Source organism: Phyllopteryx taeniolatus, chromosome 2 (assembly GCF_024500385.1).
Source record: "Phyllopteryx taeniolatus isolate TA_2022b chromosome 2, UOR_Ptae_1.2, whole genome shotgun sequence".
NCBI lineage: Eukaryota > Metazoa > Chordata > Actinopteri > Syngnathiformes > Syngnathidae > Phyllopteryx > Phyllopteryx taeniolatus.
Window position 1 is genome coordinate 22,313,087 of NC_084503.1, and position 18,306 is coordinate 22,331,392.

General features: G+C 40.7%; 1 protein-coding gene across 4 annotated transcripts in view; it reads right to left on the reverse strand.

Annotated features, from left to right (window-relative positions):
- cdh8 (cadherin 8) overlaps positions 1-18,306 on the reverse strand; it is a 253,702-nt gene that overhangs the window by 106,116 nt on the left and 129,280 nt on the right. For all 4 annotated transcript variants that reach the window (XM_061765341.1, XM_061765342.1, XM_061765340.1 and 1 more), the window contains exon 3: positions 17,152-17,446. In XM_061765341.1, coding sequence (XP_061621325.1) covers positions 17,152-17,446 — 295 coding nt within the window. The remainder of the gene's footprint in view (positions 1-17,151; positions 17,447-18,306) is intronic.

Genomic DNA, 18,306 nt, shown 5'->3' on the forward strand with positions numbered 1-18,306 from the left:
TTCTTGAAACACTTTTGGCTTTTGAGACTTGTGCTGATAAATGAGAGGTCTGAGAGTTTGGTGCTATTGCAGTCGATTTGTTCTAGTTCCAGCCAAGATTGTTGTTCAGCATTTGGATGTAACCATTTAATGAGGCCAAGCTAAGTAATATTGTTTGAAGTTGGGTGCGTCAAGTCCCCCTTCTTTTTTATCTTTTTGAAGGGTAGATAGGCTAATTCTATTTTTCTTATTTTTAGAATAAAAAATTAAAATGGCAGACTATAGCATTTGGAACCATTTTAATGTGAGTTTGAAAGGGATAATAGAAAATAAATAGTTAATTTGAGGTAATGTTTTTATTTTTACCATAGGTGTGCGCCCTACAAGTGAGCTATGTAGGCTGTTCCAACGTTTTAAGTCGCCCAACATTTTTGTTTTCCAGGAGAGGAACTTGATTTAGATTTAACTCGTGGTCGCTGAGGCAAAAGCTGAGGCATGGGAGGAGTTCGGTAAGGCCATGGAGAAAGACTTCCAGACCGCTTTCAAGGAAATTCTGGTCCACAATCCGGCGTCTCAGAGAGGGGAAGCAGTGCACCATCAACACTGTGTCTAGTGGGAATGGGCACTGCTGACCTCGACTTGGGACGTTGTGAGTCGGTGGGGAGAATACTTCGAAGACCTCCTCAATTCCACCGATACGTCTTCCCATGAGGAAGCAGAGTCTGGGTCTCTGAGGTGGGCTCGCCTATCTCTGGAGTTGAGTCACTGAGGTGGTTAAAAAGCTCCTCGGTGGCAAGGCCAAGGGGATGAATGAGATTTGCCCAGAGTTCCTAAATGCTCTGGGTATTGTGGGGCTGTCCTGGTTGACACGCCTCTGCAACATCGAATGGACGTCGGGGACAGTGCCTCTGGATTGGCAAACTGGGGTGGTGGTCCCCCACCGGAGTATGTGTTTCAACTGCAGGGGGATCACACTCCTCAGCCTCCCTGGTAAGGTCTATTCAGGGGTGCTGGAGAGGAGGGTCCATCGGGAAGTCGAATCTCGGATTCAGAAGGAGCAGTGCGGTTTTTGTCCTGGCCGTGGAACAGTGGACCAGCACTACACCCTTGGCAGGATCCTCAAGGGAGCATGGCAATTCGCCCAACCAGTCTACATGTGTTTTGTGGACTTGGAGAAGGCGTTTGACCGTGTCCCTCGGGGAGTCCTGTGGGGGGTGCTTCGGGAGCATGGGCTGTTCGGTCCCTGTACAACCAGTGCCAGAGGTTGGTCCAAATTGCTGGCAGTAATTCAGACTCATTTCCGGTTAGGGTTAGACTCTGCCAAGGCTGGCCTTTGTCACAGATTCTGTTCATTACTTTTATGGACAGGATTTCAAGGTGCAGCCGAGGCATAGAGGGGGTCCGGTTTGGTGGCCTCAGTATTGTATCTCTGCTTTTTGCAGATGATGTGGTTCTGTTGGCTTCGTCAAGCCGTGATCTCCAACTCTCACTGGAACGATTCGCAGCCGAGTGTGAAGTGGCTGGGATGAAAATCAGCACCTCCAAATCTGAGAACATGGTCCTTAGTCGGAAAAGGGTGGAGTGCCCTCTCCAGGTCGGGGATGAGATCCTGCACCAAGTGGAGGAGTTCAAGTATCTTGCGGTCTTGTTCACGAGTGAGGGAAGAATGGAACGGGAGATCGACAGGCGGATCGTGCAGCGTCTGCAGTGATGCGGACTTTGTATCGGTCCGTTGTGGTGAAGAAGGAGCTAAACCAAATGGCGAAGCTCTCAATTTATCGGTCGATCTTCATTCCTTCATTCAAGTGAGGGTCACTTATGGTCACGAGCTGTGGGTTGTGAGCTCAGAGTAGAGCCGCTGATCCTCCGCATTGCGAGGATCCAGATGAGGTGACTGGGGCATCTGATTAGGATGCCTCCCGGATGCCTCTCTGGTGAGGTGTTCCGGGCACATCCCACCGGGAGGAGATCCTGGGGATGACCCATGACACGCTGGACAGACGTCTCTCGGCTGGCCTGGGAGCGCCTCGGGATCCCCCCAGAAGAGCTGGATAAAGTGGCTGGGGAGAGGGAAGTCCGGACGTACCTGCTAAAGCTCCTGCCCCTGCGACCCGACCTCAGATAAGCGGAAGAAAATGGATGGATGGAAGTTTTGCTGAGATATTAAATGCCTAGATATTTGATGTTCCCTGTAGGAATAGTATAGTTGGGGTTTTGTTTCTCAGGATTCCATGAGATAGTCATTATAGGGAGCATTGTTGATTTTGACCAAATTATATCAATACCTATGATCTTCCTCCTATTCATTATTGCTAATGGCAGTGTGGGCTGGCGGAACAACGGTCCTCCCCTTTTGCCATAAATTTGAAATAAAAATGAAAATTTCCTCACAGGATTATAAAATAAGTATCTATCTGCAATAGCATGTACTGTACATACAGAATGCAAGGTTTGAAACATTATACAATGTCTGAATGAATTGTCTATTGCTACAGGTATGTACTGTATGTACAGGCTGTTTACCAGCTGTGAACTGGCTCAAACTAAGACTAATAACATGTAAAAGAAAGAACATTCAGAAAGATGTCAAAGAAAAACAGGTTATACGGTCATTAAATAAGCAGAAAATAAAGTAGAAAAAAATAACACTTTTCTTACATCTGTCTTATTTTACATAATTACAAATTCAATTTAAAAACTATTTAACATCCTGCGCCACACCTGAAAATGGTTAGTATCATCACCTGCTACTGTGGGTGACCTAAGTTCAAGACCCCGACCGGACCATCCGTCAACATCCCCCGGACTCACGGCTGTGGTGTCCTTGAGCAAGACACTGATACCCTGAACTGCTCCCCGGGCGCTTCAGCTGCCCACTGCTCCAGTGTGTTCCACTAACAAGTGTGTGTGTTCACTGTGATGGGTAAAATGCAGAGAAAAAATTTCGTGTGCATGCATGCATGTTCATGACAATAAAGGTGATTCTTCTTCACAAAGCAGGCCTCAAACCCAACATGTTCTTCACTGAGGAACCAGGGTGCATTCATTTCCACTAAGATGGCCCTCTTTCCACTTTCATAACATCCATGATGGAGTCTGTCCTGAGCTCCAGCATCAAAGGTAAACACGTTAAGGTGCTTCCATCATTAACGCCGGGATCATAAATAAAAATGTAATCTTCTCCCAGCAGCAGCAGCGGTGGCAGCAGGTGGCTTGTTGAATCTTTGACAGCGGCAGCGGGGATGTTTTCGTGTGAGTTGGAAGAAATCACTTTAAAGTTGCTCCACATAGCAAACGGCATCACTCGACAGCAGCAGGGGGTCTAATGAATGTTACATTGTGAGAATTAGGTTCGTCCCAATGTACCCATCTCCGAGAATGAGGTAAAAATGACTGAAAAAGTTTCTATAGAATAAAAAACTCCTGAGCTGCCGTGGAAACATTACCGTAATAAACACAAACAAATGCTAACTGTTGTCTTTCTAGTTCTTTTCCTTGGAAGAAAGAGGAGAAATTGCATAGGGAGGATGCACAGAAGCACAGAGCAGCTGCTGTCACACTTGAATTCAAGATCGAGCCACCTCATTATCACAAACATACGATTGTGCAAAATAAGCTACATGCTGCTTCATCAATTCTAAAGGGATGATTCTGATCCATTTTTCACAGGATGCCTTTAAGTAGCAGTGCACCATCACTGTCTGGATGGTGAACAGGACCACATTTAATGACATTTAAATTGAAGCATAACAGCTTAAATATTTACTTCTTAAGAAAGTACAACACCATTAGTCTATTTTCCTTTTCGGAAAAAAAAGATGCAGACAAGTGCAACAGTAAAAGTTTGAACAGTCTGAATTCTGATGCCATAAAACACAAACAGCACATTTCGGTACATGTTGGCAAATTTGCATGGCTCTCCTCATTTCCGAAAACACTTTTTTCCTCTCATTTACCTTCTACAAGCACGGCATCTTTGGGGTCTTGACTAAGTAAAGCGTGGTGAGAAAAGAAGAAACACGGTTTCAGGCGCCCGGTCGAGGATCTTATGGAAATCACTTTGAGGGGCTTCATTACTTCGTGCTCTCCCTCAAGGGAAGGTGCGAGGGTTAATGTTGGCTGAGAGACAAACAGAAAATTTAGCTTCATATGTTAACTAACATGCCCTGCGATTGGCTGGCAACCAGTTCAGGGTGTACCCCGCCTCCTGCCCGATGACAGCTGGGATAGGCTCCAGCATGCCCGCGACCCTAGTGAGGAGAAGCGGCTCAGATAATGGATGGATGGATGGATGTTAACTAACACACAAAAGGAACATCCTAGAGGATGCTTGTAAGACAGTTGAGAAATTTCCACACAGACCGTGTTCGGTAGGGGACAGGAAGGAGAACTGCCTTTTGCTCTTGCATCACGTCTACTTTGTAAACCAAAACAGTACAGCTCAGCCTTTGGCCCGTGAGCATCATAACTAGCAATATGTTTGATTGATTAATTGATTGTTTATTGAACATATGTGTTTATAACAGAGTTATTTGTAATAATAAAAAAGAAAACATAAGAAATCAAAATTTGCTTTTAAACCCTGTAACGCATTTGAAACGACTGTTCAAACTGTTACTGGATTGTCCGTTTCTTAAAAATGAGATGAACTCTTTGATGCTTCATTTTCGTAAATAAAAAATTAAGTCGTTACATTACCTATACATAATTAGATTTATATTTCATTGTATGAACCAGTATTTAGTTTCATTTATTGGATAATTTACTGCTAGCAATTTAATGTGTATATCGGAGATGTATTATATATACTTTTTTTTTTAATGATATCTGACAAAAATGTGGGGACAAAGTTAACATCTAACAGTTGTTTTTTCATCCAGCAATGTCAAACTTGCATTAAAAACATTGTTTATTAATTTAGCCCTATTCATTTTTAATGATTCTACAATCCTGACCAAAAATGGAAGCGTCCAAGTCGTTATAAAGTTAGTATTTGCGTTACAACCCTATTGGTTTCGATTGAGATCCAAGTAGGTGAGCTTTTTATTTTACAAGTCACAAGGTGCAAATGACTTACATTAAGCTATATAGTTTTCATAAACAAGAGCTACGGCAGTGATTGTTTTTGTTTTGTTTGTTTGTACCTGCTTCCTCCTGAATAAATATAAATAAAATATAGCTTCTGCAAAGGTGCCAAATCAGACTGTTGACACATCATCTGGAGTAGCTACAGGCAAGAGCAGAGAAGACAAATGGCCAAGCAGAATAGAAAAAATAAAAAGCAAGCGTCTGGGTTGCTGACAGGTCACACGTATGGCGGATCACACAATTGGATGCGGCACTGGCGGACTCATAAACATGAAGCTGCACAACAACGCATGTAAGGTGAGATGGATACGAGTAGATACAGTATATGAGACAGCATGAAAATGTCATATCCCGATTATGGTGAACAAATTGATCTTTTATCACAGTATTATCACCGATATTGTTCAAAGAAATATGTCTGGGATTTGTTGATGGGAGTGCTACATCTCAAAACATTAGGTAGACAGTCTTAAGAGAAGCAAAGCGATAATGTTCAAAATATTACCCAAAGATATCTAAAAATTCTAAAATGTTTGACATAAAACTACTAGACTAAAAACTAGAAAAAATAAGTTGAAAAAAGATTGGTAAAAAATGTTGGAAGAAAAATACAAAGAAAAAGTGAAAAAATACAGAAAATGTAAAAATATTACAAAAATTACACATATATAAAAAAATTAAACAAACAAAAAAAGTATAAGCATATAACACTTTTACCAAAAAAATAAATATCAGATACAAGATACACAAATAATAAAAGAAACATTTAATAATAAATTTAAAAAAATGAATTTTAGAAAAACATATTACTATAATATTAGGGGACAAATACAGGAACCATAGAAAACTAAAATGTATTCAGTTCATAATATAAGAGTAAAATTAGTTAAATTACAAAATGGTGAAAAGCAAGACGGGGAAAACAAGAAATATTATTGATTCATGAAAAAGCATCAGTAAACAATAATTTCAGGCCAGATGTGAAAGTAACGATAGTTTGCGCAGATCTCAGGTGTTCAGGATTTATGTACAGTAAGCATTTTAAAAGCTATTCTTTGACTTACAGGACGCCAGTGCACTGAAAAAACAGTCCTTTGAATGTACTTAATTTGAACATGTACATCAGTTGCAACAATTACGCTATCATTGGCAGGAGCAAGTTCCTATTCCATGCGAAGAGTGGGGGAACAGTGTAGTAAGATCTACTGAAAATGAATGTGTAAACCAGCTCCTTGTGTCTTTTTTGGACAGAAGAGCTTTGATTCCAGAGATGTCATTCAGGTGGTAATAAGCAAACAGCTTTCAAGCCATTTCTTCCCTGGGTACGGGAGTACGGGTATGACAATTTTTTTCACCCTAACCGAGTTGTGGGCTCTGAGGCCTGGCCGAGCTGCATTCATAGACTCTAGCACACAAAGGCCACTAAGTCCAAGCTTTTGGCCCAGTTCTATTCCTCTAAACCCACCAATGCCAGCCATCACTCAACCCCCCTGGCTGGTCAGATGTGCCTCTGCCCAGCTGCCCACTGTGTTAAAGGGCCAGGGGCCTCCTGCCACCGACTTCATCTGCCAAGCTGCCACACTAAAGTCAAGGACCAGAAGCCACACTTGCTTTTTATAACTTCTTTATTTGTGTGACCCGGAAACACTGCAAGATTATCATTATAAATTAAAGTGCATTTAATAATCCCTAACTTCCCGAGATATGATCATCACTTCCTGCATGGAAAGATAATATTTTTCAAAAGAACATCTGGGCCAAGTAGAGCGTGAAATGCCCTTTAAAATGGCTTTCCTCTCTTTCCATGGATCTAAAAGATACAGTCCCCTCCAAAAGTATTGGAACAGCAAGTTTCTTTTCCTTTGTTTTTGTTTTATACTAAAGACATTTGGGTTTCGGATTAAAAGATGAATATGAGACAAAAGTTCAGAAGTCCATCTTTTATTTCATGGTATTTACATTAAGATGTGTTAAACAACTCAGGACAGAGCAACTTTTGTTTGAACCCACCCACTTTTCAAGTGAGCAAAAGTATTGGAACAGACATTATTAAATTAACTTAAAGGGAATAACATTTTAATAGTTGGTGGCATAACCCTTACTTGCAATAAAAGTGCATCAAGCCTGCGACCCATTGCCTTTACCAGACTGTTGCATTCGTCATTTGAAATGCTTTTCCAGGCCTTTACTGCAGCCTCTTTTAGTTTTTTTCTGGGGGTTTCTCCCTTTGGTCTCCTCTTCATAAGGTAAAATGCATGCTCTATTGTGTTAAGTTTCGGGGATTGACTTGGGCAGTCTGACCTTACACCTTTTTGCCCTGATGGAGTCCTTTGTTGTGTTGGCAGTGTGTTTTGAGTCATTGTCTTGTTGCATGATGAACCTTGGATGCATTTTTCTGTAAATTGCCAGACAAAATGGTTTTGTAGACTTCAGAATTCATTCTGCTGCTACAGTCATGAGCTACATCATCAATAAAGACTCGTGAGCCTGTTCCAGAAGCAGCCATGCAAGCCCAGGCCATGACATTACCTCCACCATGCTTCACAGATGAGTTTCTGTGTTTTGGATCATAAGCAGATCCTTTCTTTTTGCATACTTTGGCCTTTCCATCACTTTGGTAGCGGTTAATCTTGGTCCGATCAGTCCATACATCGCTGTACTTCTTTGCAAAGTGCAATTCCAATTTTTTTTTGCTGATGAGTGGTTTGCATCTTATCAGTATGGCCTGTATATTTCTTCTCTCAAAGTCTTCTTCGAACAGTGGATTGTGATACCTTCACCCCTGCCCTATGGAGGTTGGCAGTGATGTCACTGACTGTCTTTGGGTGTTTCGTCACAGCTCTCACAATGTTTCTGCCATCAACTGCTGTTGATACAATTGGCCGACCTGTTCGATGTCTGTTGCTCAGTACACCAGCAGTTTGTCTTTTTCATGACATTCCAAATTGTTATATTGGCTTTGCCCAATGTGTCTGCACTAGCTCGGATCGATTTTCCATATTCTCTCAGCTTCAAAATGGTTTGCTTTTCTCCCTTAGACAGCTCTCTGGTTTTCATGTTGCAGTTTTCACAGGTAAAACCCAATGCCCAAAACAAGCACTATCTAATCTTTAAGCACTCAATCTAAAAGGCAACACCTGAGCAACTACAAACACCCATCAGTCACATATTCCAATACTTTTGCTCACTTGAAAAGTGGGTGGCTTCAATCAAAAGGTGCTCTGCCCTGCGTTGTTTAACACATCTAGATGTAAGTACTATGAATTAAAAGCTGGAATTCTGAACTTTTGTCTCATAGGCATCCTTTGATTTGAAACCCAAATGTCTGCAGTATACAACAAAAACAAAGGAATTGATCTTGTCGTTCCAATACTTTTGGAGGGGACTGTAAATAGATGGTGGGAGACGACCACAATGCATTCTTATAATAAGGTCAATGAATGGCAATTTTGGGGCTTTTCTCTTGCTTCAAACAAATTCACAGACATGTTCACACTGGTGAAACAAATGTAATAATAATAAACATGTGGTAGTGAGTGTGGGCGTGGCCCCCAAAAATTCACACAGTAATGCCCCCAGGAATTTATTGAAAATTTAGCACTGGACACATAAGAAAAAGTCTCAAGAAGACGTTTAAAAGGACACAGGAAGTGTTTCATTATGGTTTTCAAGAGACCATTTTCTAAAAAAAAAACTCGTCCTAGATATTTTGTAAGATTGCACCCAAATTTGAAAGACAGATCCTAGTTCAATAATTTTGAGTTTTCGTTAACTGTCAATTTATAGAATCTATTTTATCATGGCCCTATACTTTCAGAAGGGTTTTAGAGATCCATTTGTGACCCTTAACAGCTTCATGCAATTTTACAATTCTTAACTGTAGGCATTCTGAGAGCTCTTTTGTTTGACACATGTTTCAAATCAAGCAATGGTTCTTGAAAATAAAAAAAATCAAAACAGGTATGTTTCTTATAGGGCAGGGGAGCTTTAACCGACTTCTCTAATCTCATCAAATTGATTGGACTCTTAGTAAGCTCTTTGAGAAGTCATTAGCCTGGGATTCACATATGTTTTTTCCATGATGTGTCCAGTAAAAACATAATTGTTTGCGTGGTATTATAAGTAGACTGTGTTCATTTAATTTGTGACATAGATGAAGATCATATCTCATTTATGATTAATTCATGCGGAAATCCAAGTAATAAATATTCCAAAGGATCTGCACACCTTTTCTTGCATCTGTAGATGGGAAATGGGAGCTCATTTCCTTCCGTCTCGCCCGTGATGAAATTTGCTGGTTTGCGTGGTGACAAGCCTTACCGTAATCAAAAACATAATTACTCCGCAGAACGTTTCCCCTGCCATGCTTTACGTAACGAGTCTGAAAATGCAAATCAGCTCCAGGTAATCTTTTACTCAGTTCCAACGGACATATTTTGGGCGCCGCTCCCCGCTTACAGGTGATCAAGTGGCAAGTATTTTTTCCCCATCTGGCTGCACCAGCCTGTTTATTAACTGCCGCGATAATGACACACCTGAGGTCCATCCCTCACATCAGCTGCGTGCTGGAACTTTGTGTGTTTCTACAGCAATTTAGCGAAAGGGAAAGAAGGGTCGGGCCACCTCCTGATTAAACCTCGCTCGGGCTGACTTTGTCGTTTTCAACGGTGTTCCGCCCTGCTGTTAGCTGCTGGAGAACTTTGGCGCCCGCCGACGTCGGCATATGGCTGCGACACTCGCATGCCGGGAGAAATTCGTCAGCTTGTAAACTGCCTTAAAGTCGAAGACCCCATTACAAGGAAAAAACAGGGCAGGCTAATCCTGTGAGATCTGTGCAATACACGCAAATTAATTAATATTCTAATTGTGCTTAAGCCTTCACAAATCGAGAAAAGTGAGTGCTTTTAATTAAATGCTGTGCCATGATGAACACACTTGTTGTGATTAGGGACGATATTACAGAGCTTTGTCGAGGTGAAAAATACTTCATATTAAAAAAAAAATCATACAAAAACAAAAGTTGAAAATTAAAATAATTAGAAAACATTAAAAGAAGGAAATGTCTTTGTTTTAGTCGGTAAAAAGAAACATAAAAATAATCAATCATACAAAAACTGAATGAGGTTAACGCACTAAATACTGTATTTGTACTACTTACTATTTATTCAAACCGAGACCTAAACGCATCGCTATCACTTTTATTGCACATGCACAACGCAGCAGTTTCTATGATCACCATTATACTATTGGGAGTGGCACAAGTCAAAATTTTAGGGACACTTGCACAATCTAACGAGAAGCAAAATAATAATGCTCAAAATATTACCTAAAAATATGAAAAAAGAATTTACACAAAAAAATCTACAATTAGCAATGGTAGAGTAGGTACCAAGTATTAGGAAGAAAAATATAAGAAAAAACATAAATATTGGGGAAAAATACATTGAATTAAAAATTACAAAATATGGTCGAAAATAATACAAAATAAAATGAAAAACATTGTAGACATGACACGTATTTTTGTGAAAAACAAAAACATATTAGACAAAATACACAAAAATAAGAACAAATATGACACTTTTTAAACAAAAACAAATGCACTAGAATACAAAATCTTAGATAAAAATAAAAAAAATATTACACGGACGAAACCCAGAAATACTTGGGGAACAATGCAATAAGATGGAAAAAAATCTTGATAAAATAAGGCAAATATTAGACTTAAAATATAGCCTAATACTGGGGGGGAAAAAAGTCCCATTTAATACTGGAATGTGTTGAAAAACAATAAGTAGTCCTGCACTGAACGATAATAAACAGTGTAATACTGCATACAGTACAAGGGCCATATGTTTTCATACATGCTCTTTTTTACGCTTAAGACAACATAAAATATATAAAAAAAAAAAAAAAAGCAGTCTTGAACACAGCAATTGCTTCCACAAACCCAATACAGCACGTGAGGGCAGGTGTGTAACCAAAGCTCGTTCCCATCTGCACTTTGCAGCTTCCACATCGGCGGGGATGAGGAGGAACAAAAGAGCGAGCAAAGAGTGTGTGTGTTAACACAAAACATCGGTGAACTGATACTCCGTATCCCTCTCTGAGGGTTCTTTTTTGAGGCAAAGTCGTTCTTGACAGAACTCTGCGATTCGCCGTCTGGGACTAATGCATAAGAAATGGAAATCGGCATCTCTTTGTTGACTGTTGTTCCCTTTTGTCACAGCTGATTAATTAAACATTCGGGAAGGCTCAGTTGTTTGCTTGAAAGGCTTCTCGCTCTCCCTCTCGCTCTCCAAACGACGACTTTGCTGCCACTAAGTTTTCCTCAAATGCTCCGGGTACAAAAAAACAAAGCAATAGCGCATCTTAATGGGACTGAACATATAATGCTTGGCTATCAACCTCTTCCCTAAGCTACATACCAGAACAACCAAAAATGTTCCTCACTGTAGACTTTGTAGATCAACAGAATTGCGCACATTTTTTTTTCCTGGTCATATGACATTTGCCACACTTTGCTAGGCAGAATTTATAAGGTAAAAATCATTAAAAGTTTGGCAAACAACGTTGGGGAATTTGAGGCAGTGCTCCACTGCAACATAAAGCAGAGAAAGGACAGCAAGAGGTGTTTATGATGAAATATTCACCTGCTTGCAGGCACCATGTTGGTGATCCCTGATATCGAACAATCTGGGTAAACTTAAACTGAGAACTTTTTAAAAGCGTATGTCCCCATACAGCAGAGAAATGCCACAGAGAGTTGACAGCTAGAAAATGTAAGAAAATAAAACAACACCAAGACCGGCACTTACAAGTATATCAATTGTGCTATTTAATGACTAAAGGAAAAAAAAAAAGTCCACCAAAGTTAAAGAGTTCCTAGATTTTAAGTCTAGATATGAACAACATCTAACTTGACAGATGGACGACGCTAAATTGCCCTTTTTTTGTCATTTGGTCCTTAGGTTAAAATTTACATTTTGAAGGGGTCGTGGGCATGAACCCCAGTATTGGCTCAATAGCGCCTCCTGGAACTATTTGAAAATTCACCCACTGAAGTCAGTTTCACTAAGCAACATGACATTTGAGAAGCATGTCTATCATGAGATGACACACAAAAACTTGTGAAGAACTCATGAATGTAAAACACAAATATTGTTTTTTCTGGCGGATCTGTTTGGCCATTTCCCTGCTTGCCCATAATACAAAAAGCCACTGAGTGCCTATAAAGTCCACAGGAAGAATGGAGAGCAAGTGAAGTGGCTGCTGATGAAGTCAAGCTCATCTCTGCAGCGTCTCCATGCCTAGCAGCATTAGAATGTAATTATGGTGCAGCACTAACGAGATGCCGCCACCATCGCAGACAATGCGGAGCTCGCCGCCACGCTCCCTGCTGTGCGCGAAGCCACCTGTGTCGAACAATCAGACATCTAATCTGGACCGTAAAAAAGGCTGCCTCTCGCTTCCCCGACGACGCCACATCGGCTGTCAGTTCCACTCCAGACCTCATCAGCGTGGCGGCGGCCAGGCATCAAGCGTATCCGCTTGCTATCAGCCAGACAAACTGACTACAACGCTTGGCTTTTATCTGTCGAGCACTGCAGCCATATAGAAAATCCCGCCTCAATGAATGTCACCACCCCCCCCCCCCCCCCCCGCCCCCCCCACCCCACCCCAACCACGCAGGAAGCGCTCATCCCCGGCGCTGGATGAGATATGTGACACGGGGCCGGCAAGGTGGCCATGTTTCCTGTACGCTGAGGAGCATGGGGGTTAATGGGAAATGAAGGAGAAAGACCTTTTGTTCTTCTTTCTAAAAGGCGCGCTCGGATAAGACGTGACTTTTCTCTGACTTTCATTTTCCCCGCCATGGCGGCCATTTTAATTGCCACGCAACAATTGACTGAAGTCGAGGGCGAAGGTAAGGAGGAACGCCTTTGAGGTTGGTTAGGTAGCTAGGTTGGTTAATGAATAGGGGTTATTAGGCATTTATATGTGCATTAATTAGCCATTTGGAGGGCTTTCCCATACTCACTGGAATTGTTTTTAAATTCCGCCCCTGATGCCAGTTTCACTGACATGAAATTTGGTAAACAGGTCTATCTTGGGTGGACCCAGAAAAAAGTCTCATGCCATGCCTGAAAAGACACAGGTAGCCTGCCATTTTAGGATAATTTTGACCTCACTCAAAAATTTGCCTAGTTGCGTTGCTAGTGTGTTTTCAAAATTCAGCCCCTGAGGCCATTTTGACTTGGCAACATTAAATTTGGTAGGCATGTCTTTCATGAATAGACCCACAAAAAAGTCTCAAGAACTCATGTCAAAAAAGACACCGTAAATCCCCCATTTGTTTGGAAGCAAGACATTGTGTAAGCTGCACTTTTTCCTTCGCATGAAGTTCATGAAGTTCAGCTGTTGTGGTTTTGCAGAAGGCAGCCTAACATAAGGAGGCTCAAACAAGGAAATACGACGCTTGGTGACGGTGTCCTCACTCGACTCGCCCATTGTCAAAGCTGTATAACGACGCTCTGATCTCGTTCTGAAGGAGACCCCACGCCGCTCGGGGTCCGTGTGGCAACAGACAGACACTAACGGGGGGCTTTTGCCAGTCTCATATATGCATTAGAATTGTATGATCACACCAATGCGCTCCTTTGAATGCATGACCGTGAATGAGAATATGAATCTATGAATATATTAGCATTGAGTGAGACGAGGATGCCCAGCTTGCAGCCCTGCGAGAACGTGAACTTGTGGCAAATAGCATCCATCAGTGACCCAGTTTGGGGGGGAGATGCGCATCTCATACCAAACATTCTAGGAGATGCCGACACACACACAGGTATTTTACAAACATAAATATTTGTGGCGTAGAATAGTTTTATGCCAAAGCAACTGGGGGCGCTATAAACCACCACCAAACATTTAGCCTACCAGAAGCTTGAAGAAATTAATTTGCAGGAAAAGGAATATGAACAATGATTGGGGTAAGTAATTAATAACCCTATAACATCAAACATATCATATAAAATACAAGAATTTTGGAGCTCTTTATATCATGAGTGTAATATTTTTTTTTTCCTGAAAAGCCTGACGTATTAGACCAGATCCTTGCAATGCACAGATAATCCACTAGACCACAGTCATTGGCTTTCAACTGACCCTGCAAGATTGCTACATTTGAGAAATGAGAGACAACTTATTTCGAAGAATTACTTTGTCGACTTTAAAGAGGTTGAGGTAAGAAAAAGTTGAAACATTTTACTGAAATATCAATGCAAAGAGTTACTGCATTACTGGCAATGTGAAATTAGTCAATATTTTAGTGTTTTAGTAAAACCGTGTTAGGGTGAGAAGCTCGGTCATCCGGGAGGATCTCAGAGTAGAGCCGCTACTTCTCCGCATTGAGAGGAGCCAGATGAGGTGGGGCATCTGATTCGGATGCCTCCCGGACGCCTCCCTGGTGAGGTGTTCCGGGCATGTCCCACCGGGAGGAGACCCCGGGGACGACCCAGGACGCGCTGGAGAGACTACATCCTTCGGCTGGCCTGGGAACGCCTCGGGATCCCCCCGGAAGAGCTGGATGAAGTGGCTGGGGAGAGGGTAGTCTGGGCGTCCCTGCTGAAGCTACTGCCCCCGCGACCCGACCCGGATAAGCGGTAGAGAATGGATGGATGGATGGATGGTAAAACCGTGTTAAACATTTCTATAAAATATGAGACAGCAGGTGTATAATGACAAGTAACTCTAAACTAACCAATCGTTATTTTATTATTGTTTCGCATTAAACATATAATGAAGTATTTAGATTTTTCAACTAAGCTAATAACATTTTTAAATTACATTATTTGGTACATTACAGCAAAAAGTAGGCATGCAACTTGCTGTACTATTATGACTGATCACTAGTTGTGTGTTGCTGTGGTATATTTGTTGGTAAATTCCTTTTCCTTTCAGATTTTCACTAATAAATATCAAAAATTGTGGGAAAAAAACACTCACAATGACCTATTTTGTGTGTGTGTGTGTGTGTGTTTAGATGGCAAACAAACAAAAATACAGCATTGACGATGCTTTGAAAATTATGATGATGGGAATTCAAGCGATACTGAGCAGCTATGGGAAGATGATGATGATGATGAGGAGGAGGAATGGACCCCTACTGCAAAGACTGGAGAAAGCACAGAGACTAGTGATGATGAGGAGGACCCACAAGTCCTAGACTAGGACACAACAGAACCAAAAGATGCAACACAAAAGCAGCCGGCAAGGGGCAAAGTGAAAAGGAAGTAGTATCACTGGAAAAGAAAACAATTTGAAACTCGACTTTGAAGATAGGCTTGATTGGACACCGTACATATATTTCAAAGACTTTGTGATTGAGGAAATGCAACAGGAAATTGCAGGGGAAACAAACTTATATAGCGTGCAAAAACATGGAAACTCAGTGTACACAAATGATAAAGAAATTGACGAAATTCTGGAAATGTTTCACAATTGTAATAATATATTCATAATAACACACTTCGCTGCCATATTGTTATTATTCCTATTATTATTATTATTATCATTATTAAAACACATTGACGGCTTGAGAAGTCGAATAGCCATGTTAACTGGGAAGGCTGGCAGTGAATGAGTTACGACATTTTTATTTTAACATTTTTCAATGTAGATAAAAGGCCAAAAATGCAGAGAAAGTGACAATACATTATATTGTGTGGCCTTCTTACTGTCTTGCAGTCTTTGGCCCCGCCTCCTCGTGCAAGGAGCGAATTGCAATATTTCCACTAAAGAAACCCACACCACTTCATCATCCATAAAACATTACATCCTGTTTTTTTCTCTCTCATCCTTCCATAAATATCTAATTAGTGTGCGCTCCACCGTATATATCACATGACTCACTGAACACATGACAATGCAATAAAAAAGGGTCGCATTTTGGCACTTTTTTTTGCTTGCCAGGCTGCTGGCTGGATATGCTGATGTCTTAAAAATTTCTGGGGATTTTTTTTAAATCACTAATAACTTTCTTTACTATGTTTGATACAGCAGCACTGCTTTAGCACTACTCAGGTAACACATAAAAAGAATGTCACTTTAATAGCATCCTGAATCACTAATTCTCAGTTATTATTTGGCATTTTTTAAACTTCCTATTGATCTTTAAACAACCCCACATACATGTTTCTGGATTGTGAGAGGTTGAGTACAGGATAAACCAGACGCAAGTGCAGGACAAACATGCAAACTCCACAAAGTATGAAGGCTGCAGTCGAGATTTGTTCCCCAAACCTTAGTCCACCGTGCTCTTGTGGAGCAGATGACAGTGGTGCCATGAGATAGAAATTTAATTTGTTCCGTTACCATGCTGCTAACTCACACTCGTATATCAAATCATCTTTGCCCATCGAAATGAATGAAAATGGCATTAATCCATTCCAGCTGCCAGAAAAACCCAACAAAAATGTGTTGTAATGCGTTTTATAATGAGAAAAATGGCACTCTATAATATTTAACTCTATGTGAACAATATCGTAATACCATAAATAGTATGTACAGAATTAAATAGTTGGTTCATTATGATTAATTAATTTGGGCTCCTTCTGGTGTGTACAACTTTGCCACCACAGGGCAGTAAGTATAATACAGTCATGCAGCAAAAAGAAGAGTTTCACTCAACTACTGTAAGTGACTCACTAAAGTGCAGTGATATTAGTCGTTTGTAATATATGTTTGTGAGGTCTTCTTGTGGAATCATGGAATGTAATGTAACTGGCACAGAAACTACGATTATAAGAGTTTTTTTTTTTTTTTTTTACTAAAGAATAAGAGGATAGGTTCCACAAGAAAAAAAACTCAAATAGGTGAATTCACGAATAGCGAACCACTAATAGGAGGAGATTACTGTAACGGAAAAGCCAATTACAGTAACCAAAATCACGTATTTACTTTATTTATTTTGTCCTCATTTAATAATCATTCGCCCCAGTTCTCTTACAAATAGTCACGTCCCGGTGCTCTTGTGCTCATTATTTTGATGATGCGGCCGCACATTAGAGCGCGATTGTCACTCACCGACCGCCGACATCTCGGCAACGGCCGCCCGATAAGGACCCTCGATGAACTGCGGTGGATTGTCGTTGATATCTTGCACTTTGATGATGAACTCGGACGGCGGCTCCAGCGGCTCGTCAGTGTCGGCGTTAATGACCTGAGCCGTGAGGGTGTACTCGGCCTTCTCCTCGCGGTCTAGCCTCTTCATGGCATGGATGTCGCCCGTCAGCTCATTGATGGCGAAAATGGTGCCGGCCCCCTCGCCGGCCAGCACGTACTTAATGCGCTTGCCACCGACATCCAAGTCTGTGTGGAGCTGTCAGAGAGAGGAAAACGGATGTTAAAAGATGACGTCCTGAGCCAACAGTAGGTTATTAGGTTCATGAAAGACTAAAATGTCTTAGATGTTCAAGAAAAAAAACAAGCTAGGTGCTTTGAAGACTGTCTTGTCTTATGCTTACAAAACAAAAAAACAAAAATAATAAATAAATAAATTGCAAAGTTTCTTTGAAGACCAAAACTACTTCTTACATCAAGTAAAACCTAAAGAAAAATACCCGGCTCTCCAAGTACCACCTTCATGGCCAACATCAAAATCCAGTAGCATAACAGTGTTCATCAAAAAAGAAGTATATAAAAGTATATTTAATATTTTAAACCACTGTAACATTATGCTGAGTTTGAACATGAACACTGCTCTCAAATATGGTAACATTAGAAACTACTGACATAATGATTACATTTAAATGTATTGGACACAATATAAAAAGTATTAAAGTAAATGTATGAGACAGAATATGAAAAGTATTAAAGTATCAAAGTATTTTTTTTAACCTTTATCTAGCCAGGAAACAAAAAAATCATTGAGGTCAAAAATCTCTTTCACAAGAGTGTCCTGGTCAGGACAGGCAACAAACACGTAAAACTGGTTTGACAGGACAAGCTAAAAACATTCAGACAAACAGTCTCATAACACAATAATCAACAGTTTTCCTTAGCATCAACCAAACTCTTTAAAACCAAATCAAGTGAACCATTGCTGTTTGTTTGAAAACAAACATTTATCAAAGAATAAACTTAAACGATAAATACAACGGAATGGTACTTAACAAATGTACTGTACTGGGACTAAAAACTAAAGCTTTAAGCCACTTTAACATTATGCACAATTTGAAC